General features: G+C 36.0%; 1 protein-coding gene across 5 annotated transcripts; it reads right to left on the bottom strand.

Annotated features, from left to right (window-relative positions):
* Positions 1-1,779: 1,779 nt before the first annotated feature.
* Positions 1,780-21,582, bottom strand: LOC141599833 (putative serine/threonine-protein kinase SIS8). Of its 5 annotated transcripts, none has more exons than XM_074419960.1 (18): positions 21,190-21,582; positions 19,367-19,414; positions 19,014-19,263; positions 18,508-18,711; positions 18,016-18,207; positions 17,643-17,902; positions 14,156-14,269; positions 13,840-13,917; positions 8,251-8,346; positions 6,868-6,954; positions 5,817-5,937; positions 5,384-5,678; positions 4,352-4,475; positions 4,249-4,268; positions 3,714-3,867; positions 2,635-2,923; positions 2,099-2,171; positions 1,780-1,994 (listed from the first exon to the last, which is right to left on the bottom strand). In XM_074419960.1, exons 3-18 carry the CDS (start codon positions 19,260-19,262, stop codon positions 1,912-1,914), a joined length of 2,439 nt encoding a protein of 812 aa, XP_074276061.1. In that variant the 5' UTR covers position 19,263; positions 19,367-19,414; positions 21,190-21,582; the 3' UTR covers positions 1,780-1,911. The 5 variants fall into 5 exon arrangements, 4 of the variants coding, with proteins under 4 accessions (XP_074276061.1, XP_074276059.1, XP_074276058.1 ...); XM_074419958.1 differs by having other exon boundaries at positions 19,014-19,281; positions 21,190-21,491; XR_012523963.1 differs by lacking the exon at positions 21,190-21,582 and having other exon boundaries at positions 4,217-4,268; positions 19,014-19,390.
* Positions 21,583-24,742: the final 3,160 nt, after the last annotated feature.

Here is a 24,742-nt window from a genome sequence, read left to right as displayed (position 1 = left end):
TTATGGAGACTAGTGTTTGACTTTTACATTAAGCAAGCCACGGTTAAAATGGGAGCTTTGTAAATACCTAGTATTTGCACATTTCCCAAACCACCAAATGATATGAGTGAAATATGCTTTGATATGTGTTAATAGACATGTGTTCCATAAAACTCGATCAATGGATTCTCATATAACAAAAATAATATCAAATTGGAAATCAACACAACATTTGCGTTGAAATAACACTATTTTGAGTCAATCTTCTCTGTGCTAAAATTCGACTTCAGATCCTCAAAATCTTTTACTTTGTTCAAATCCGAACTCGAGACCCAAACCATCTCAAAATATCATAAGTATCTAAATTTCAAATCCAAATTCCGGCAATCTTTCATTTATGGTAAATGTTGTTCCCGTTAATCGTCAAAGAGCATATTCCACGCATTTTCCTCGCATAGTACCATCCAGGCGAGCTTGGCCGCGCTTATTCCTTGTTTGAATTAGGTTGCATTGGCTACTAAAAGGAAAAAACTAGTCAACCGAACACGTCACTCCCACCAGCCATTGAACTCGTCATGGCCACTACATGATGCGCATTATTAAAGACACTAGCTAAAATCACAAGAGGCTGGAATTTTTTTTTTTTTTTTTTTTTTTTTTTGTAGCTGTGAAGAAAGAGTTTTACATTATAGTGGTACGGCTCACTAAACTATACCTATAAACTACAACATAAAACACCATAGAGCTACTAATAACATAAACTAAAGCATAGTAACAATTGCATCGATTAACAACATCGTGTTGATGGCGTACGACGGAAGTCTGAACACGCTCTTCAAACTCAAAATCCACCCCAATCTCTAATGCATCCGACCCGAACCAACAACACAACCAACACCCGACTCCACCACCCTTACATATCTCAACCAAAAAAAGCCCCAACCTTGACCTCAGACCCAAAACAAGTGACGGAATCGACGGATCACCAAAACCTTGACCGATGAAACGGAACAAGCTGACACCAAGACACCACCACCAACAACAACGGACACCAAACAATATTCCCCAGGACCATCGGCTTGCATGCAACTAGATCAACCAAAAGAGAGACACATACGGACACAAACCTGACTCGGAAAGGGACCAAAAAGAGGGGGAGGGGAAGGGGAACACAAGACCGGCCCCAAAACCACGACCACAAAACACAAACAAACAGAGCTAAACTCATTGACACCAACCGATTAAAAACAAGGAAGTTTTCTACCAGGGGTAGGGGGAAGGGGAGACACCCCTGGGTTGCATGCGAAGCTTTCAATGACAGGACAGAGCATCGTAAGAACGGGAAAGGCAGAAAAACAAACCAGGAAGCCCACCGAAAAGACCGTCGGCCGATCAAACCAAAATTCAATCGCCGTCAAGAGGAACATAGTCGAGGTCAATCGGAGAGGACGAAGACAGCGGAGAGATGCGATGAATCGCCAGTGATAGGCCTTGGGATGACCTCATCTCAGGTGATTGGGCAGGGGAGACGAGGAAGGCGGTGCGTGATCAGAGGATGCGGCGGAGCCGACTAGAGTTTTTTTGGGAAAGTTAGAGAGAGACTTTTTGAACAGAGGCTGGAACATGAAATGTAAAATTAACGAGGACAATAAATCCTTATTATTTGAGTGAATTACTCGAAACACAATTTAAGAATGATTATGTGATTTTTTTGTTTGTTCTCCCGATTAACTAAGTGATTGGGTAGCCGTCAAGACTCATGTAGAGTTGTCAATAATCGCCAAAATGAAGGGTCCCTTGTGAAAATCAAACTGAGATCACTCGGTGTTTTTCCGTAACAAAATTTGAAATTTTGTCAAGTTTTACAGCAAAGACCGAGAACATCATGGTAGGTAACACGCTCCAACTAAAATTCTTTATACAGAATTTGATTTAGCAGAGTGCATACTCGCAATCAAGCAAGCGAGTTAGTATGTCCTCACAGCTCGGCCGTTCCTGTGGTTCTGCCCAGCAATCTGCATCACACAAAGTCGATAAGCGTTTTCCCAAGAAAAAAGAGGAGAAACCTGACACAATCGAGGAGCAGGATGTGAGGGAGACAGAAGAAGTTCACAAGCACCTGCAATAAGCCGGCCAAGAGGTCCTTCAGGAATTTCCAGACGTGAACCTTCATGAGCAACCGCGTAAACCACCTATACAACAAGCCATGCTCAGGCTTCAAACTAACACGTGATAATTTAACAAATACAACAGCAGCAATATCACAGCTTAAGGTTATCAGACAGAAGTACATATTCAAGTGTCGAACTCGACACGAACAAATTTCTAGACACGAAAACCTTGTCCTAAATTAAGGATATGGGTGAAGAGTTGCATCTTCAAAACATATACCTTAAAGCATTTACTACTTTTGTCATGGGCCCTCGCGTTTTTTATACTTAAGAAGTACTCGTATTGAACTATTAAAGTATCAGGTATGGACACCCTTATGCTTCGGTGTTATGTCACACACAGGAAAGGACCTCGAATTGGTCTAAGTAACATATATGGTACGGCAAGTAGGTTGATGTACACAGATTCATCCATGTGTTGAGCCAACCATGGCAGATGACCCAAAATGAATATTAAGCTAAAACAAAGCTTAGCAAGAATTACCCTTTCTGGAGGGGTTCCCTCCCACGGTCTACTCAGTGTACAAAGCTCCCACATAATGACCCCAAGGCTAAAGATATCACACTTTTCTGTGAAGGGTTCGTTCCGGATAAGCTCAGGAGCCATCCATTCAGGAGTCCCTGCAGAAGAAGAATCTTTGATGGGTGATTCCGTCATTATCCTTGACAAACCAAAATCACAGATCTTCACTATCGAATGCTTATTCACAAGACAATTTGCACTCTTCAAATCACGGTGGACAATCTTCATTCGATGAATGCACATCAACCCTCTGAATTGCACCAAGTAAAATTAGATTCAGAGTACATTCACAGCATTCAATATGCACTTCTAGTGTAAAAGCATAAAACACTTAAAATAAGAGAATGTCCAACCACGATCAAAATGAGAGTCCATCAACGTCCTAAAATTTCCTTGCCACAACAAAGAGCCTTAATCCCACAACTGATTTGAGGGTGGTTACCATGAACTCAAACCATCAATGACGGGGGCAAACTAATGAAGAGTAAAGGGAAAAAAAGAGAGAAATATAGAAGGGGAAAGAAAGGAGTACATCGTAGAAAACTCCTTTTTTAAAGGTTATTTAAAGAACTCCCCGATTAGTTGAGGGTATATTGCATAATTTTGAAAGAACCAGGGTTTATTTTAGAATTCAGAGAAACAACGGAGTACATCGTAGAAAACCCCTCTTTTTTTTTTTTTTTTTTCTTTACCCGCATAACAAAAACTTCAAATTCCTATCAAGCAAAAGCATAGCTACCATGTAGAGATGCCTTTCCTTCTTTGCAATGGATTTTTTTGAGAAAAGCCCAAAAGATGATGGACATACGAACACAAACAGAGACTCTGAGCCAGGCATAAAGTACTTCTCACAACTGATTTCACCATAAATGTTCCCAAAGTTGGCAGAACATTCAGATAAAGAGAAAAGGGAAAAAGTTGAACAATGTCCCGCCGTTATGGAACATGGGAATCATCCCATAATGCAACAGCGTAGAACTTCTATCAGAAAAACCAGATGAAGAGGGAAATAATATAAGCAATCAGAACGTCGAACTGACCTGCATATGTCGCGTAACATTTTCAATTTCCTCCTCCAACTGAGTTTCTTCTGACCACTCAAGTGAATCAAATAATACAAGGAACCCAATTCCATGTACTCTGTGACCATTGATAACCTCGGGGGTTTTGTGCAAGCGCCAAGAAACAATATAACTGAAAGAAACATTGCGCACTCTTAAGTAGCCAAAATAATTAGACAAATCAAATGAATTCTCAGTGCAACGCTGAAATATATTGAAAAACTTGACAATTGTCAAAAGATCACAACCAAAAATAAATGTCTTAATTTTTCTAATGTGTGCACATGTCAGCTAGCTTAGTTAATGAAATCTCGAGTTATAATACTCCTGACATGGGTTTGAAATTTGAAACTTGCCAACACCACAACTACCTTTGTGCCTCCCTATAAAAAAAAGCTTTAAATAGTTTACTTTATGATTGCTTTTGTTTGGTTACATCTCCATGTTCACATTTTATAAATGCCTATTGAGGAGGAGGGTACCAGTATCTTCTGTAGCAGGACAAGAGGATTACCATTTGGATGTCGAAGACGGCTGTGGCAACACAGAAAAAACAGGTGTCAGGCAAACCACATAGAAAATCACATCCTCAAGAAAACTAAATGAAAGCAAAATACCTAAGAATTGATATTTCATTGCAAAAGTCCTCCATGTTTTCAGGAGTCAAATCCTGCTCTAGAAATACTTTGATGGCAACGTCGGTCCCATTCCACATTCCACGGAACACCTCCCCGAAAAAACCTACAATTGAAAGATAAAAAATATCCAATTACCAGCAGCAAACGAGTAGAGTACCCTTCAGCAAAACCTTGTAGAAACCCTAAACTGTGGGAGTTCTCAGACAGACAGACAGACAATCAGCCGTGCATGCACAATTACTGAAAAGCACTTGACTACTTGAGTGAACGTAAACTAGGACAAATAGACATCACACAAAACACTTCAACTGACACGGACGAAAATTCCTTATAGGTGATATTTGTCAAATAAACTCAGTTCACATAACATTCTTGCCACTTCAACAGATAGTCTATTTTTTCATGTCAATTACTTGTTTTCTACATTAACAGTTCACACATTTCATAGTAAAATATAGGGAAAGATAGAAACATGAAGTGCGCTACGAGTTACATGGGGGAAGCAAACTCCAAAAGCTAATCACGGAGTACTTGTCAGCATGTGTGTTACACCAAAACTCGGTTAGAAGGTTTAATGCATCAGTTGACTATGTTACTATACACTTCACTTTGGATGTGTGGAGCATGTCCTACAAGATAAGACACAACACTCCGACACTCCGACACTTTATTTAGCCCAAAAGTTTTCACAAAATGATTGTGTTCCACACTCGACACTTTCCGACCCTAGGCCAATATATCACTGACAAAAACGACACAGGTGATGGCCCGTAAGAAAAATAATCTGACGATGAACAACGTCATTGTCGATGGAAAATTAAGCCGGATTAAGAGAAGACGTCATGGATGGGAACAAAAAGGCTAGGCAAATGATATAAACACAGCCATACACATGGTTGAAAAGATAGGACAATTTCAAAATCAGGTTTATAGCTTACATTTCCTCTTTAATTCATGCCAGACCACCAGAAGCTCCAACATAAAATGAATGAAGGATGAACAGAACCATACCTATACCAACACGCGTTCCAACGTTCAGTTCAGAGAAATCAATGTTCCACTCCTCGTAAGGAAGCAGGGACCTGTCGTGAAATCTCGCTTCTAGAATCTTATTCCATGATACGACCATTTCGTTGGTAGGAAACTGTTGTGATGATCGGTTTCTCTCAGGAGTTCGGCTCCTGTATTCGTGAGGTGAAGAAGGCAAGGATATAGCCTTCTGAGAACTTTGTTCCCCATGCAATGCAAATAAAGCAGACCTGGCTCCAGAAAGCACATCTCGATTCCCAAGACGAAATTCAGAAACCTGAATGAATGTGTAAAAATAAATTCCTCATAAAGATAATATTATGCTTCAACATCAGATAATGATGGCGCATGGAACAAAACAGCCGACATAAATTGAAGACCATCACAATTAGATCCTTCAAACCAACATACTCACATTACAATCAGGATTGGCGCCTTTGTTCCTACCACTGGGTGACGTGGGAAGAGATCTATCCTCACCCCGTTCTCTTGAAAGCCGATTTTGTTTCAATGTCTCATTCATGAATCGTACAACGCTGCAAAAACCATAAAGTTTGATGATGAATGGCCAACAACGATTACTATGTACCAAAAACACCAGTAGCATAAATGGAAAAATGATACGACACTTTCTTCCTCCCAAATTTATTGTCTGTATTAGGTCAAACAATATCAATCAACGACGACTACCCCAGTACTTCAACGGTTCATGTAAATTGCGGGGTTATTCTCAGAAATTAGTGGTCCAAGTCTATTGACCACCAAATCAATGGGGGCAATCAATTTGTGATGGAGGGAGTAAGAAAAACAAATATATATATATATACTTCCATTAGAAAATTCCCATTGGAACCGCCTATGTGTCATAAAAATAGACAAACAAATGAACTCCACAGTGAATAATATGAAAAAAATGGTCAAAATAACTTATTTGATCGCCTAGACACCATATAAGAGCAGTTAATTGTACCCATCATATAACTTCCTTTAGAAACCATGGGCCGTTAAATATATCATGACCCACGGGATTGGTCTTCAGTCTTAGCTTTTTAACACACATTCCATCCCACTCATTTTACTTATTTGTACTTGTATCAACTTTTCAGGCAAGAGAGCAGCAAGTGCAAGAAACCATATAATGATGTTAAGAGAAAAAGGCATATGGGTGTAAGAATGAAAATAGTAAGGATATTTTGGATGATTTCACACGGCAAACGTATTTATAAAGGAAACGGGGAGAATTGGCGGGCATTCTCAAACTGAAATTTCGAAGAGTTGGTTGAAAACTTGAGATGAACAGAGAAATTGCTTGCAAAGATATCAGTTGTCAAACCATCATCTACTGAAGTACCGGAAATTGACAATATCACAATAATAAACTCACCACACAAGACACAACATCCTCAAATTGAACAACGTATGATGAGAATTCATTTAATTAAATGCTGAAGTCAGCAGGAATCAACCTCACAATATCATCTCCAATCTCAGGAGTGATGCTGATGCTTCTCCGTCGTAATCTGCGAGCTTCTGATGTTGGCGCACCTGCTGATCTGTACACCAGATGGAACAAGAACTTAATATTTTTTTCCCTTGTGAGTCAGTCTATCGCCGAAGAAATCCCAGTCAACACTACAGGCTCGCTCACTTGAATTGAAGGTAAATTGTTACAGGAAGAATGACGGTCAAAACAAAGGAAAAAATGAGGTGGTGGAGGAAACAAGGGAGTGCTGAATAGATGACGAAGAAGTGACGGGGAAACAATTACTCCAATGAGGGGGTAATGCATTACCCCATTCCCTAGGTGGGGGGTAACTACTTCCCCTTCTTAGTAATTAGGACCATCTTTCCATTTTGTTCCTCTATTCACCACCATCACTACATTCTATCTTGCTTTGCTTTTCCCAAACTGTCCCCATAATAATTATCGTCAACCCAAGCAAGGTCTAAAAAGTAAAAAGGGATTAACATAGATATTAGATGCAAACAAGTGCAACTAAAGTAATACAGCTTGGATACATTTCTTAACATACACACAGGTAACCTTTTATCCCTCCATTTAATACTTACCTTCATGAATGCAACTAACAAAATACCATAGATAGGATAAAAGAAAACGGGGGAGAAAAAAATATCTAACTGGCCTGTCAATGACTACCTCATGAGGAGTTGAATATAGACCTGTTATGTAAGACTGTATAATATCTAATTCACCAATTTCAACTACAAGCTGATGCTAAGTTACATACATACAAACCAAACCACTGACTAGAAAAGAAAAAAAAAAAAAAAAAAAAAAAAAAAAAAAAAAAAAGATTGAAACGTAATACATAATTGATGAGTGAGACCTCAACTTCCCACATTAAATAAACAATCCTTACTTTCATTAATTAAATATCAGGATCATCATTCCAAAAGGGTCAATATTAAACTGATCTACCTCACTGGTACAATTATATACATATGCGTATATAAGCTGAATAATTCATAAAGTAATTTACATATATAAAAATGCAGCACATTATTCTACATCTTCGATAAAGTCAACAAAAATTTCATTCTTTTGAGGACCAAATAAAAATGGGCCGAAAACCCTATGCACTACCTTTTTTCACGAAGAACTAGATGGCCATCCATTTTTGGTTATGGGTATCTTTGCAACAAAGTTAGGCACTAGTGTAATGATGTCGAATGGAATGACGGATTGTTATATATTCAAATTAGGAACACTAAATTGTGAAAAATTATATGATATGTACAGAAAAAGCCACGGAAAGGAATCATCCATTCATCCAGGTTTGCATGTTATATTTACTGGCAGCAATGACCATAAGAAACTACTATGCTACCTTGATGAACCAGCTTCATCAGTCAAGTCCCTCAGAGATTTTCTTTCCCCACCAAGCATGGATCTGCCACGTGACTGGAAGGACGGATGCTCAGGACTGAAAAATCAAATCCAGAAATCAGAGAAAAAAGAAACATATGTGAATAAATGCACACACTTACATACTACACATGAGAAAAGGCCGGCATACGATCAAATAAAAACTTTGATAGAATCATGAAAAAGAAAAAGAGAACAAAAAAACCTTGGAGAACGCAAATGAAATGGAGGTGGATCAAAAGAAGAAAGGAACTGACAACGAGAACAAACCTCATCAGACAGGTATTTGTTGATTAGATATTGGTTGGCCTAAAACCATCCTACATTCTCAACAAGAAAAAGTAGCATATCTTTTCTTTTCTATATACACTTTTCAGAAAAAGGGGAAAAAAAAAAGGAAAACTGTAACAGACACTAGAAGAAAGTTGCGTATGCAACAATGCCATGTCATGGATACTCATCAGAACCAACGGTTTCAAGTTTTAAGGCAGCATAGACGTACAAGTGGTACTTAATAAATGGACACTGGTTCGATTTTGATCACAAGAAACATATTTTCATAGAAAGGCTGTTACCAAAACAGCAGCAACTGAAGTTTTGAACTTGTTAGTTTTACTGAGAGTGAAATAACGAAAGGAGAAGCCGTTTCAGAAACAGAAATATGAGAATTATAGACGGCCGCGAGTTTTTAAATTAAGGTCTTTTAATCTGCATAAAGTCATAAACGCATGGAAGGCTTTCCGAAAAAGAAGGGATCGCTACCTAATGATGCCTCAAATGTGGTTTTGAGGTCAACAGAGGTTCATAATTCTTTAAAGTGCTTCGTATCTTTATACAAATTAGCATCAAGTACATAAATGGTAATATCCATGGTTGCTTAACTTAGGCTATTTAACTTCTCTATCTATGCGGAACCAACCATTTTTCTGCCGATGGTAGTCCATTTTCAGTCATGTGTCATCTAGAATTAACCTCGATATTAGTGCGAGGGAAAGATTATATATGTTCTGTCCCCCTACCTTACTATGAGCAGGAGGCTCGTTACAGGAGTTGCAGTAATGATTAGGGCCACCAATTACCAAGAAAAAAAAGCATGCAAGTGGAGCCTCTTGATTAGGTGAAATAGTAACTTATCATATATTTATATCCAGATAAGCAATATTGCCTTCAAGAAATAGGGGACCAATGCTCCTACTTGAAGTCTTCAACACCTTAACCAATCCGAATACATCAATGGGAGTTGCTATATCACGGCCCCTGTTTTACTTATCACGTCCCTACTTTTTCATAGAATTTACCGATTTAACCTTCGTCATTTTTGTGTGTCTAAACTTTAAATAATGTTATTTTATATAGTAATATTAAACGATAGAGTAATTAATAACAATGATTAAATTAGGAACAAAAAATGACGATTAAGAAAGAAAAAACTTTGAACAATCATAACTTTGTGATCGGGTGTAAGATTTCGACGATTTTTTTCTCCAAATAGCTCATCTCGACGAGAGGAACGCAGCTGGAAAAAATTGGAAGATGGTCCATTCGTGTAGAAACGCGAATTGGCATGGGCCGGTTCATGTGGTTTACACAAACAAGTTCGTGTATTTTACACAAATGGACCATATTACAATTGTTTTGCAACTATGTTTGTCTCGTCAAAATAAGCGAGTTGAATAAAAAAATTGGCCTAATCGGACACGGGCACAAAGTTATGACCATTTAAAGTTTTTTTTGTTTTTAATCATCAATTTTTTGTACTAATTTAAATCGTTGTTATTAATTGCCGTCGTTATTAATTATCGTTTAATCATATACAGAAATTTGTTAATTGGTTAATTCAAAGTTTTTTTTCGTTAATTCAGTCATTAATTAATACATTAATTCGTTGGTACTTTAAGTTTTTTATTTTTTTCTTTGAATCATGATATGGTACTTCTGATATTAACTGTGACATTGATTTAAGAAACATAGGTATCTTCTAAAACACAAAGGATCAAATGTTATAAATTACAGTATAAACATAAAATGTATCAGGCACAATGTGACATAAAAATTAGAGAAAATCTGGAACTCCCACCTTTTCTATACCTCGTTTTCAAAACTCCCACCTTTTCTGAATTTTTTTTTTTTTTTTCAAATCCCACCATACCATTTTGCCAAAAAAAAAGAAAGACGTTTTTTCATCCATATCAGTCATGATTTTTCTCTAAAAACTATAACATGACTCACATGTCACATACTCGCAAAACAGACCCCAAAATGTAGAAGAGCAGTTCCAAGATCATGATCAAGAAATATATTGGGCCATTTACACAATTGCACATTCACAAGGGCCAGAAACATCAGTAAAAGTCTGCCTCCAACCAAACCAATCATTCCAAGGGCACAAGTGTGCAAGACCAAGGTCACCTGATTTTCTTGGGGCTGTGAATCGCGAATTGTTTCACAGTTCATTTGCGTATTAGTACGCCATAATTCGTGAATAGCTTGAACTCGCTGATCACCAAGCTCATCTTTACGTATTTGGCCCCCCATAGTCGGGTCAAATTCGCCATAAATACGAAATCAAGAGTGAGTATGACTTACATTCACTTGCGTCATATTATTAGTGTGGTGTTGATGGAGAAAAATGAAATAAACTCACTTTTATTACACAATATATACTCCTTTAGGTAAGTAATTACCATGTACCAACTTCGATGTTATTTTGGTTTGAAAAAAAAGATGGAACTTTAGATCCAGACTTAATACCATTGAAAAGGTCACTACAAAAAAGTCTATTGGCTGAACCCAAAAGAAATATGATTTTAAAGAGACCTCTGTTAGTAATATGTGAAGGAGACAGTGAAAGAGAGTGGTATAGATTTCTGGACTATAGAGCTTGCACATCCGCAAAACAGAGGAAGCCGCACATTTACAACTTCTCCTAGCTAATTTCATTGTACATTTCTCAAATAAAACAAATTCTATGGTTTTTTCACTGCTCTCTAGTCCCCCATTTTTTTGGTTTCTTCACACTTTCCTTTTTGGGAAATCTTTTATTTCATCCCACTTCACTATCTTCCCTTTTTGCAAGTTTCTAGGTGGTTTTATTTTACTAAGTTGTCGTCATCAATCTAGAATCCCCCTACTACTAAGAGAATAAAAATTCTCAAAAGTTTTCCCTCCAAACTCCATCTACCTATATAAGGAAAGAAATAAAATTTTCCCATTAAACTATAATCTTTTTCTTAAAGCATGATTTTTTTTATTAAATTCTAAATTATAATTATATAATGTTTTAATCAAAATAAAATAAAAGGAGTATAAAATTATAAAATAAAGAATTGTTAATTTTTCTTCGAATGACTTAATACATGCTTAAACTATATAAAATAATAAAATAATATTATTAGCTACTTGAAAAAAACTCATTAAGATAATTTAAGCAAAGTTATAAAATAAAATCATTAACTTTATGTTAAAAAAAATTCATGACATACTATGTTTTTTTTCTCATATTAAAATAAATTAGGTGAAATATAAAAATTTGAAGGTATAAAATTTGGAATGAATCCTCCTATATACTAAGAGAATAAAATTCTCCAAAGTTTTCCTCCAAAAGGTATCAAGCTAAATAAGAAAACAAAAATTCTTCTTTCTTTAAATTATTATCACTTCATCAAAATATAACCTTTTAATCAAATAATAATATTTTCTTAGAAAATCTAAATTATAATATTTTAATTAAAGAAGATAAATTCACTATAATTTTATAAACTATAAATTTCTAAATTTTTGTTATGTATTATTATATATGAGAGAATGACTTGACACATTTTGTATAAAACAAAATATTAAACTGATATAATTAGTTTCATCACAAAAAAAATAAAAAATCATTAACATAATTTGAGAAAAATTATTATTTGTAATCATTAGTTTTATGTTAAAGAAAAAAATCATTAAACATATTTTATAACTTTACTAAATTCTCTTGATTAGTTCATAGTTCATTTTTTTCTCATATCAAAATACGATGAGGTATATGAAAAATATGAAAAATTAATAAATGTATCAATTTAAAATATTTAAATAATAACTAAAAATAAAACCTCTATATATACCGCAAATGTGCGGGATTTACACTATTAAATACCAATAGTATAATTGTTACATTTCTAATATCCCTATCTAAAAAACCGCGCATTTGCGCGGGATCTATACTAGTTATTCAACAAGCCATTAACTTATCACACAAATTTTTTCAGTTTTATTTACTAAACTACAATTAATTACCATAAAGAATGATCTTATCAACTCCCAACCCTAAAATCATTAAGACATTAACCACCACTTCTTCCACCGTCCTTCCTTCTATTTCTTGACCACCTGACCACCTTTGACCGGCGACCACCTAACACCACATTTTTCATCCATATTACCGGCCTCTTCTGATCACCATCAACCACATTTTTCGAATTTCTGAATCCTGCCTCCTGCCTCCAACCTCTACCTCTTCTACCATCTCTCTACTAATTCGGCTACATCATTATCCTACCTCAAACTCCTCCTCTATACCTATCTAACCACCACCAATCAATTCCCCAGAGCCTCACTAACACCAACCACAACCTCGTTCTCTATCTTTGACTACCATTCTATCAACCACAACCAAGATCTGCTCGTGTTGACCCACCTTTGATCTCCACCACCAAAGCCGAACACTCGGGCTCGGGTGGTTGGTTAGTGGGTTGTGACTGGTGTGGATCATAGTGTGGTTGGTGTGAAGTTCAGTGGTGCTTCGGTAGTTAGTGGGTCAGGTTGGTGTGAAGGCGAGTGAAGGCGTGGTGATTTAGTTGGTCATTTTTGGTTTGGGAGGAGGGTGATGATTGGTGTGGGATGTGGGCGAGGTTGGGTTAGTGGTTGTTGTTGGTTTGATGTGGCAAGAAAGAAAAGTAGAGTTGCCATTTTAACACTTCCCTTACAATGTATGAAGAATCTAGTGAGGAGAAAAGGAAAAAAAATAGGGGAATAGTATTTTTCAATCTCCTTTTCTTCTACCTTGACTATTTCTGAAACAGATTCCAAAAAAGATACTTGTAGAATACTTAAGTTTGTTTATATATTATTCTGAATTTTAATCTTAAAAAAACAAGCATATCAATTTACGAATCACATATTATATTTGTTGTAATATTCCAGCGTAGCGTATCGGCTTCACTATCAAGAGCAAATTGTGAATTCGAATCCCCATTTTTCCTTACGCTGCTTTATCAAGACAAAAAAAAATTGTTATCTTTCCCATTTCAAATAAGTTATGATGATTTGATGTTTGGTTTAGTTAGTTAATACGCCCCCTTTCCATAACAATTTAGAATTAAATCAAACGAACACTACCAAAGGATGGGTAAAACCCAAGTGATACAAAAATTTTAGAGACCATGAACCTAATTTCAAAAGCTCCAAGCTCAAATTGCACAAGTTAATATAGAACAGAAAACAGGTATACATGTTCAGCAATGATCAGGAGATAGAATTTTCAGCATTTGAGGATAGAACCAATGCATACCTTGAACTAGCAGTCCGTGCTTCAGCAATGACCTTCCTCCGACTTCGTCTCCAAAATGCTGCCGCAATGTTTGGTTCACTATGTGATAATGTGATAAACTGAATAGTGTTAAAAATCAGCTCAGAATGAGCATGAAATAAATACAACTTAAAAGTTAAAACGTGGATGGGTAACAAAAGGTCAATGCAATTTTTCTACCAATCAATTTGCCAAGCACTTTTTGATAGATAAACACTACAATACCACAGATGGAATGGAAAGGAAAAAGGCAAAGTTTTTGAAATAAAATATCCAAATACATCACAATATCACATACCTTAATCTTCTGTCGATACCAGTTGCAGATCTCAGCATTCGATTCGGTAATGATGGACCAGGGGTATTTGTGTCAAACCTCCTGGCAAATTGACCAGTCTCATCTCTCTCTGCACTAGAGAAAGTAAAAGTATATTATAGACAAATGCAACTCATTGGCTAATTTACAAACGTAATGGGCAATGGATGGTACTAGGAGAAACAATTACGGAGAAACGTGGCTTAAATTTAAAATCGGGAGCCTCTTAGAATCTTTGAAATTTAGAATCCCATATCACGGTGAATACAGATACTACGAAACGAATTATAGATAAAGTAATTACCCAAGCATAGTACTATCTTTTAATAATTTCTTTTCAGAGTTTATTTTCACAGTACGTTTTTTACTCAATTCAGTACTTTTTGCTCGATATTTTCCATTTGTGTACCCTTCCCTTCAAGATCTCTCTAAACCCACTTCTCTCAATTACTAATACTACCACCTCTTAAATTAATCATATTCTTTCGATTACGGACAACAATTTGAACATAAAACATGTATTTAATTTATTATTAGTACAATCATGGATCGGACCAACATTTTCTCTGTTATTTTTGGTACTTTTTTTGTTTAATTTAGGGTTTGTGGGTAATTGTAAATTATCAATTTGGGAGATTGGTTATTGGATGGTGGTGAGTTGTGTCGTGGGTGGAGGGCGACGATGAATGGGCAGGCAGGGCCGGCGCAGACGTAACAGCTACCTTGTTTAAAGCAAATCAAGGAATTTTAATTGTCAGCAGCGTAATTGTTGGAGCGTGATATCAACAATGAAAAAATCAATCGAATTTGATTAAATAATCTGGTGAGTAAGGTGGAAGGTGCTTGTGAGTGCCTACAACCTTTTTTTTATGCAATACACTAGGGGGAAACGAGAGGAAAAGAAATGAAGTGAGAAAATGAGAGGGGTAAAACAGGAAAAGTGTACTGTGGTGAGTAAAATATGTACTGCAAAACACCCTCTCTTTTTTGCTTTTATTGCAGTTTTCTCATTGCCCAGCATAGTCCGGGAACTTTGAGGCACTAAGATAATGACATTGACTTGTAGATTTTAGAGCTTATTTTAGATCGAAGAATTGCATTAAAGAAGAATAATACACCATCACAGAGAAATAAAGTAAAATAATGAGAGAAATTGTGCTCATGTAAACTTTTTCTTTTTGTCGCCTTTAAATTGCTAATCTCGCCCGAGTAAATGACAAAATTACCCTTTTTTTAATTTGTTTCATTTAATTACCTTCACCTCCCGCGGTATCATCCAATTCATACCTCTTCGGGAGTGTTTGGTTGGGAAGTTTGGAATGGAATGGAATGGATTCTAGTCATTCTAGTGTTTGGTTGGGGCATTTTGGAATGGAGTTAGAATCCATCGGGATTCTAATTCCACCCAACCTCTTGGAATCCCATACCCACCTCCCCCGCATGAATTCAAACTCCATTCCTTTATGTTTATTTTTCTAATGAACCAAAAATGTTTTGAAAGGTATGGAATTGGTCATTGGAACCCCATACTTCTATGGTTTCTCAATCCAATCCATTCCATTCCTAAGCAAGCAGTGAACCAAACGACCCCGAATCATCTTAAACAATATCATTACTCATTCTTCTTCATTAAACATAACTAAAAACAACAATATAAGGTCAACAATTTATCTCATTAATTTCTCATTCATTTAGTTTACTTATTGTAGTTGATAATTTATATTTGTTGATATAATATTATTGTAATTAATTAAAATCCTTGTTACCCTAGAGAAAATCCAAGTTTCTAATCGTTTGACCGATACGTGACCACAACCAATAGAAGATACCCAGCAAACCAGTTGTTTAAAAGTGAATAAACTCCATGCGCACGAGTAAAGCACAAGGAGTACGGCCAGACTAACTGATTGATTCTCGGATTGTTCGCGCTCTTTTCACGACAACACTTTGGCTACCTCGTCTACTCTACACGACAAGACGGCGACATATTCCTGCTCCATACATGAGCACGCCCTGGTGGTTTCGTGTACAATACACGACCAGGTATGGTGGTTTCGTGCATGATACACGACCACCCCATGGTGGTTTTGTGCGTGAAACATGAACAGCCCCCTACGCAGCTTTTACCCCCGACCCTCAACCATGTCCTCTGTCCTTCGACAGTGACAGTACCTTGTCCATGGCCTCCGAACAAAACACACATCGACCCAACCCTACAATGGTCACAATAATCTTCTACGAAGAATCTATTGCTACGTAGTAGAGTGGGAGCTCAAATTAGGTTGAAATTAAAGTGTTAATCCAATAATATATTAGGGTCATAAGTTCAATAATTTAATGAATTGAAAAATCAATCGAGTTATGAATCGAATTCAATTGGATTATCTCGATTATTGCGTGTAAATTGTCGTTACTCGTAATTAAATTCGCTATATTTGTGTAATTAAGGTTATGAATTTTTTAAACATTAAAAATAGTTGTTCAATTTTAATAAGAGAGGAGATAGAGATAACGAGGATTATAATAGGAAATTTATGTCAAAATTTGGGCGATATTAGTAAAACTCGGGCGATAAAAGACACAAAGGGGAAACACATTGACACCCAATGCAAAAAAACACCTTCAAAGTGACATCTATCTACAAAATGAGAGCTGGATAATTATGCTCTCTAGCTTCATAAGTAACCCTAATTACAACTCCTATTACATATTAAAAAAAAACAAGAAGAACGTTCATGTACCCATCTACATGGTGCACCCGACTACTATACAATTTTAAGAAGATAGAGCTAAATTGCTTACTCGCCATGTATTCTATAATCTCAAAGCACATCCATATACTTTTGGAAAAACATACAGACCCTCGACTAAGAGATACAAAAACAAGTACTTCAGCACACTAGCCTTGCCCTATGTAGTATTGATTTCAAAAAACATTTATTGGGTGATATAAACCAGCGAGAGCTTCTAAGCTATACATCCCTTTATTTAGAGCTTCATCCTACAAAAGACTATTGATGGGGCATATTCTGCACCGCTGACCAAGTCAACATACTGAGCAAGGTCAAAGATACCCACAGCAAGTTCGTTCATTGTTGCAGGAGAGGCCGAGAGGAACGATAAGAGCGAGAAGAATCCAACCAAAGACATTATTCTACAAGCCAAGGGTGGTAACGAATATCTGCTCCGGAATTACGCCCGGAACAACTATAATCCATAAAAAATCTGATAAACGGCAATAATATATAGGATTTTCCTAGATTTCTCAAGAATTACACCCCAGATTTCTGAAATTTTCCACCCTAAAATTATTCACCCATCACTATATTAAATTCAGATCAAAAGTTGTTTCAACAATGTTTAATAGCTCGGATGAGATAGTTATCCAAGGAAATTCACAAGTCTAAGCAGGTTGAAGTAATTGTTTTTAACACCCAACAGAAGAACAAAACAAAGTTGCTTAACTAACCTGTCTTGATCACCTCTATCATAAAATCCTTGTAATGGACTGTTGGGCTCCAGCGGAGAGTCACAAGAATCATTTTCTGCAGAGTCACTCTCCCCTGCTGCTGAAATATGGGACAAGTAAATTGCCTTTGTCGATCGAGGTATCAGCTGACCTGGAAACCGCATGAGATCGACCAGAAATTCCACTGAATTTAGGACTACCACTACAGACATGTGTTTATATGAATCCGTGCACTCGATGGTCCCATCATTAGGTAATCCCTGAGTTTAAAAATTTTTAAGAAAAATATTAGCATGATTTCAAGAAAATGACAACGAAAATTCAAGTTGAAAGGATTGTTCCGGTTAACAATCTCAATATATAGGAATCATACCACCACAAGTTTGCTCTCTAATCCTACAGTATCTGCGAGAAATTTAAATAAGATGGCACGTGGACGACAAGAACCATGTCTTATTTGCCCTAGCAATTGAACTCCTCGGCCAAGAGAATTATGAGACGCTTCCTCTAGAGAAGCTTTCACCGGACTAGATTCCGTATTAGGACGTTTGTATAAATCAGATACCTATTAACAGAGAGTGAAGGAAACAAATCTCAGTTGTAGAAAAAAAAATTCACCAGTTGCCATATCTTAAGATGTTGGGGGGACATAAATAAGTGTTCCGGAAGTAACAAAATAATGAATTAAATAAAATAAAATAAAAAAAAACTTGATGAAATGCAGGCAAATAAGTCCTTAATAACCCAGTATCACAAACTATGGCCTCCAGATAAATAAATAAAAAATGAAGATAAGTAATTTAAAGGGAAATCTACGAAAAGATGGATAATATGGCCAAAGGAATTATTGACAAAAATAACTCACCAATCCAGCAATCTTCTTTATCACAGCTGCTGGATTAGAGTTCAATCCTTTCACTAAAGCTGTGATAAGCTGCCTCAGCATATGAAGTTTCTTGTCCCTCAATGCATCGACAAGAATAACATCAGCCCTGAAACCATCATATTCCAAAGCAGAAACCTCGTCAAGAGTTGGAAGACGGTCAAACATCTCCCTCAGCTTCTTATCCTGCCAATCGTTACATATCATCAGCTATATCTCATATTATCACTGAGTTCACAAAGTTCTTCTCCTTATAGGATACCCTTTACATTCCAAAAGTAGTAATCAATTTATTTTTTAAGAAAAAAAAAAGAAAAGAAAAGACATTAACCCGTCATTTGTAAATATCACAGGTCAATTTACAAACTTTATTTTCAGAAAAATTAAACCCCACAAATCACGCATTCTGCAGAGCTAGAGCACAGAGACACAGAGGTGTGGGAGGAAAACCTCAAGTCATTAGGTACTACTAATTCAGTAATTCTCACCGGAGCAACGGAATAAAATCCATTGGGTATAGGTTCGGAGAGCATTCCAGTACTCCAGAGAATCTGAGATGCTGTCTCGAAAAACAGGTGATCCTGCTCGTTGTACGTAATTTCTTCTTTGTGAGTCAATGCCTCCTCTTGAGAAGTCAGAGAAACCGACCCGAATTTTTCCGTAAAATCTGAAGCCCGCCAGGTAGTGTTAGAAGGCCCTTGTTCCGCTTGCTCAGTGTCATTGTGTACCTCCTCCATGCTGTCAAATATATTAAATCTAAAACCATTTCGCCCCACTTATCATCACATAAAAGAACCTTCTGAGTTTAGAGGTGGCTTTGAAAATTCAAACAGAGACTCACTAGCTTAATATCGTGTTGCTTGATTTCCATGATATTGGGCCATTCGAACTGCGAAGTGAGGATCAATGAAATTAGCACCAACTATGTTGCTACTTATGCAGATACCACCTAGCTTAAATAGTACAGTCATTGAAGTGTGGTACTCATTACCCGGGTTTGAAACCCGTTGGCAACAGAACTGCCCAAGTGGCTCACCCAAAAAAAAAACATGAAAACTATGTTGCTATTCTATTTATTCCCCTAATAGAGTATAAACATGACATATAACAAATCAAAAAGCCTTGGGTAATTACTGATAAATATCGTCATCAAGAATGATATTTCAGACCTACTAACACAGTTAAATTTTATCCAAAATCTTTTATTCTTCTGCGCATTCAGTGATAAATGCAATCAGCAACATAGCTCTGACTCATCAATATCAAACATTGAAGTTTAAGCATGCTAACAAAAAGAAACATGGCATAGGCGATATTTAAGTTTAGGTCACTTTAACCCAGACTTCATTTTTTTGAACTACGTTCACAACACCACCCCAACCTAGTTATATCTTAAACTCTTAAGCCAATAGCGATAGATGAAAAACATGAAGATATACATAACAATGGTGACATACATCTCCAAGTACACTAGTTTTGACAAGTAAAAAACAAAGTATATGAAAAGTAGACTATTACGTACAGAATGGTAATAAATCAAGAGCACTGACACATGAACTAGTGTACTTTCTTGGTAATAAGTAAGGAAATAGTGAAGGGTTTGATAACATAATTTGTAGTTCTACATGTTGACTTGAAGCCCTTCAAGAGTGTAAGATTATGTCATTGACTGATGAATGTATCAGAAAAGGAAAAAACTCGGTATCATAATTTTATAAGAGGCCAAAATGTATGGTAGTGGTAGGTTCAGATGCTTGAAAACAATACTTTTAGAATAAGAAGGCAACGCCATAGATAGAAGAAGAAACAATTCAAATATATGTGCAGTCACTTGCTAGCAACAAAATTTATATATGTCGGACAGAATTCGCTCCCAAAGTGGACAGAACTAATATGCATTCAAAATCAACGACTCTGATTGTATAACAAACTGTACAAGGAAGCTATATTTCATCTCAGAGATAAGGCAATAGTTGACCAAGCCTAAAGTATGTTAAGACTGTGGATATGGAAAGCAATGTTAAGTTCATTAACATGGTCTAGCAAATGTTGGGCCCGATTAACTCACACACTATCAAGTGTTTAATATCGTCATCTATTTGCTAAGTCTAGCAAATGTTAGCCCGATAATTAACTCATTCACTATCAAGTGTTTATTATCGACATCTATTGCTAAGTCTAGCATCATAACTTGGTCCTTAATGCTCATTGACCAAGACAAGTTGGAAATGAACCTAATTCCACAATCATGAAAACCCTAACACGGCCAGTAATCTTCATAGAAAATCAGACGATCCAAAGACAGAGCTAGTCATTTTCATAAGGAAATCCACCAGCAATATCGATGGCACGACAAGATAGAAAATCTAATTAACTAATAAATGGTGTAGAAAATCATTAATGTTATCAAGAATAGCATCCCTCAAGTAATTTCAGAAGTGCACAGTGACATGATCAGCCAGAAAAATACTAATAAAATTGGAAGCAAAATAAAGTAAATTTGCAATAAACCCTATAAAAATAAACAAAAACCCACCTACATTCTACAATTAACACTTAAAAAAAGCTCAAATCTTGCGTTATATCCCTAAATTGATCGAAACAATTCAAACTTTGATTAAAATCAATCAAGAACAAATTAAACGACAAAGAATTGAAATTTACCTTTACCAGCAGATCCAAATTAAACAAATGAATCACTCACCAATACCCAATTACAGTATTTATTAAAATCAACTCAATTAAAAATAAATAAATAAAAATGAAGAAAAATGACTTATTTATTTATTTATTTATTTTTAATAAAAATTGAAGAGGGGTTTGATTTGAAAGAAAAATGAAGGGAAGAAATGATTTTGTTGGAGAAAATAGGGAAACGATCCAAAAGGAAAGAGATGTGGGGGAAATTAATTAAAATTAAATAAAAATGAATAAATGAAATTGTTGAATTCAAGTTTAAGGAGTGTGTGAGTCACGTGCATGGGTGAGATCTTTTAAAGGGGGGGGGCAAAATGAGCAATCTCCGACACCCAGCTGCCAACCTGGTGCTGGTGGCTCACCAACATCCACACACCTTCCCACTCCTTATTAATCATAAAATCAATCTTCCCGCTATTCTTATTTAACTTTTAACACTTTTAAATTTACAAATACGGAGTACAAAATACTTATTCCATACTCCATTGAAATAAATTGTCGGTAAAATATAAAAAAAAAATTATTATCTCTTATTCACAATAAACTTCCCCTCTCATTTTAATACAAAAATTAAGGAAATTCAATACCCACCATATATTTAAATTTGGACCTTACAAATACACTAACTCACCATAAAATTAAATTTGGACCACACAAACACTTATCAAAAAATAAAATAGGAAAGTTATTGTGTATAGACGAAAAAAAAAATAGAGAAGTTTATTGTAAATAGGAGGAAGTAATAAATTGTCACAATCTCATAAATTGCACGGGCATAATATATACTCCCTCATATTCACAATAAACTTCTCATTTCATTTTGACACAAAAATTAAAAAAACACACTACCCAGCATATAAATAGAATTGAGTTTTTTGTCAAACACAACCTTTAAACAAATATTTTTTTCCAAACATCACCTTTAAAAAAAAATTTTGTAAAACACAATCTTTAATAAATTTTTTGCTATCAAACACGACTTTTTGGTCGAAGGACTTAACATTTTGCAATGGGGTAATTTTCAGTCGATGTTTGAGATAGCAAACGATGTCGGTTTGAGGTGTTCTTGAACTCGTTAGAAAGGTGGAAATACAAGCTTTCCAGGGGTTATCAATACGATGGTCAAAGGTGGTCTTATGTGGGATCTATTGATGTGTAAAGTAAGGCTGGTTGGAGAGGCTAGCTCTAAAGCAAGTGGTCATAGGGTTTTTCGTGGGTCTTTAAATGGGATTAAGATATTTTATTTGGTCTGAAATTTGGTATATAGATAGAAGGGAGTGTAAAGTAGGTCTTAGTTGTATTATTTTTTGTGGTTGTTTGTTGTAAGTGGTGGTTTGTGGTGAGTGAATTGACCCACAAAAAAAATCCTACTTTGACATTCTTTTGAATGTTTTTTACCTTCAAATTAACTCCCCTTGAACCACAACTTGTAACCAACACCCACCAAAAACAATACAACTAAGACCTACCTTGCACTCCCTGCTACCTACATAGCAAATTTCAGACCAAACAAAGCATCATAACCTCATTAAAAGACCCACTAAAAATCCCCGACCGCCCGTTAATCTCTTCGAATAGCCTTACTTTACACAACAATAGATCCACATAAGACCACCTTTGTGAAAGATCATAGATCCATATTAGACTCTCTAATAAAAATTAAATTATCTCATAATTTATCATATAGGTGATCTATGTAACATGCATGCAAAATTGCAAATATAAAAGCATAAAAAGAAAGTTTAAGGAAAAAACAATTTCCTTACATTGATTTTATGGTAAAATGGGCACAAACTAGTTCACCTTACTAGTTTGTTCTTGAGCTTATACCAAATGGATGATCCTCCTTACAAATCTTCAAAGAGAATATCTCCTTCAAGATGCACCCAAGAACTTACCCAAAAAAAAATAACAAGTATTTAACTAGAACTTATTAAAATTATACCTTGATATTATTTGTAATATTACTAACAAATCTTAGTAATAAAAATTTGTTTACTAACAATCATAGTAAAGATGAATAATTATTTTAGAGAGATGATTGATTTTTGTTCACATGCAAAACATATAAAATGATGTAGTGTAGAAATGAACAAAGGATGGAGTATATAGGAAGGGAAAGTGGCGGGTGGGGTGGAGTGTTATAGTGGATAAATTGTCTTATATTATTTAATCTTACATCACATGCAAAATCTATATAAGATAAATTATGGTAGTATATAAAGTAAGGTGAAATGATTATGTGTGTAATCATCCACTACTTTATTTTACACGGTCCACTTGCCCATTTACGGGTCCATGTTGGTTCTTATATTTGTCGCACAAATACGTGTAATTTTATTTTAAACATCGTTTCATGTTTAAATACTTCCATAATTAATTCGTCCAAATCACTCCGTAAATATACGTGTACCACTACACATATTATTTACGTACTAATATTAATCACATTAATCAATTAGTACAATTTTAGTGAATTAACAATTAATTAACTAAAACCCGTCTCCCAAAATTTATTATTCAATTATCACATAATTAAATAATAACTGCCGTTCCTCGAGTTCGCAACTCGAATTCTCTCTTAAAATAATTGACTAACCTTTTAGTCTACAAATCAAGGGACTAAATAAATTGTATCTCATACAATTAATTAGTTGTCTATTGGGGTTCGTTCCTATAGGTGTGACCGAAAGGGGTCAGTTGATCACCGCCGTCTCACGACAATAACGTCAAACTCTAGTCAGCCAACCGTTATCGATTTACGTTAATCAACTGACGAGGATAAAATAATTAAATATCTAATGATATTCCATTAATGAGATTTATTATCTTAACGCACTATTGTAGAGGACACTAACTCCAACAATCTCCCACTTGTCCGACACAAGGTGTACGCTACCAATTCTCTTGTCCGTTTTAATCTCCCACTCAATGCAAGGTGTCTTTCAGGTCGCACTTGCACACGAACATATCGCGAGTGGTTTTCTCGATCGGGGAGTGTGACTACCTGACCGGAAAAATCTCTCACAGATTACTTCCGAGCGTGGCCACGCATTTGTAGTCATTAACTCCTCGAGTGGCCTTGAGATATAGTTACCCAACGTGGGTGGACATTTCCTGTATGCCCTATCTATCCTATTGCACAATACAGCTCACCATGACCTAGTAAATGCCCTTTTGGCCTCCTTTCACGGCACGACCTAGGACAAAAACCAAAGTCACTCGGAAACTGCACTTTCTCAGATAATAGTCTCCAGTTAAAAGAATCGACTCATTAGAACATCTTAGAGATCCCCGCCACGACCAGGCGTCTATAATAGAACTTAGGGACTCTCTAAATGGTCACTGTCCGGCAAAGTATCACACACTCTGCCTATGTAATCGACCAGTCATCATATATGACCTTATGGTGTTGAACAACCATCAATCGACTTACAATCTAATCACTCCGAGACGTCACCTCATTAAGTGACTAGGGACAAAATACAATGTTCATCTTATTCACTTGAATAGTGTTCAA

This window comes from Silene latifolia, chromosome 9, assembly GCF_048544455.1.
Source record: "Silene latifolia isolate original U9 population chromosome 9, ASM4854445v1, whole genome shotgun sequence".
NCBI lineage: Eukaryota > Viridiplantae > Streptophyta > Magnoliopsida > Caryophyllales > Caryophyllaceae > Silene > Silene latifolia.
Note: the sequence above shows the minus strand (reverse complement) of the source record. Positions and strands in the feature narration are given on the sequence as shown.

Coding starts and splice junctions, on each gene's coding strand:
- LOC141599833 (XM_074419960.1), bottom strand. CDS start 19,262: ATGGAGGAGGTACACAATGACACTGAGCAAGCGGAACAAGGGCCTTCT. Junction 18,712..19,013: donor GATTTTATTCCGTTGCTCCG/GTGAGAATTACT, acceptor AACGATTGGCAG/GATAAGAAGCTGAGGGAGAT. Junction 4,269..4,351: donor AATGAAATATCAATTCTTAG/GTATTTTGCTTT, acceptor GTGTTGCCACAG/CCGTCTTCGACATCCAAATG.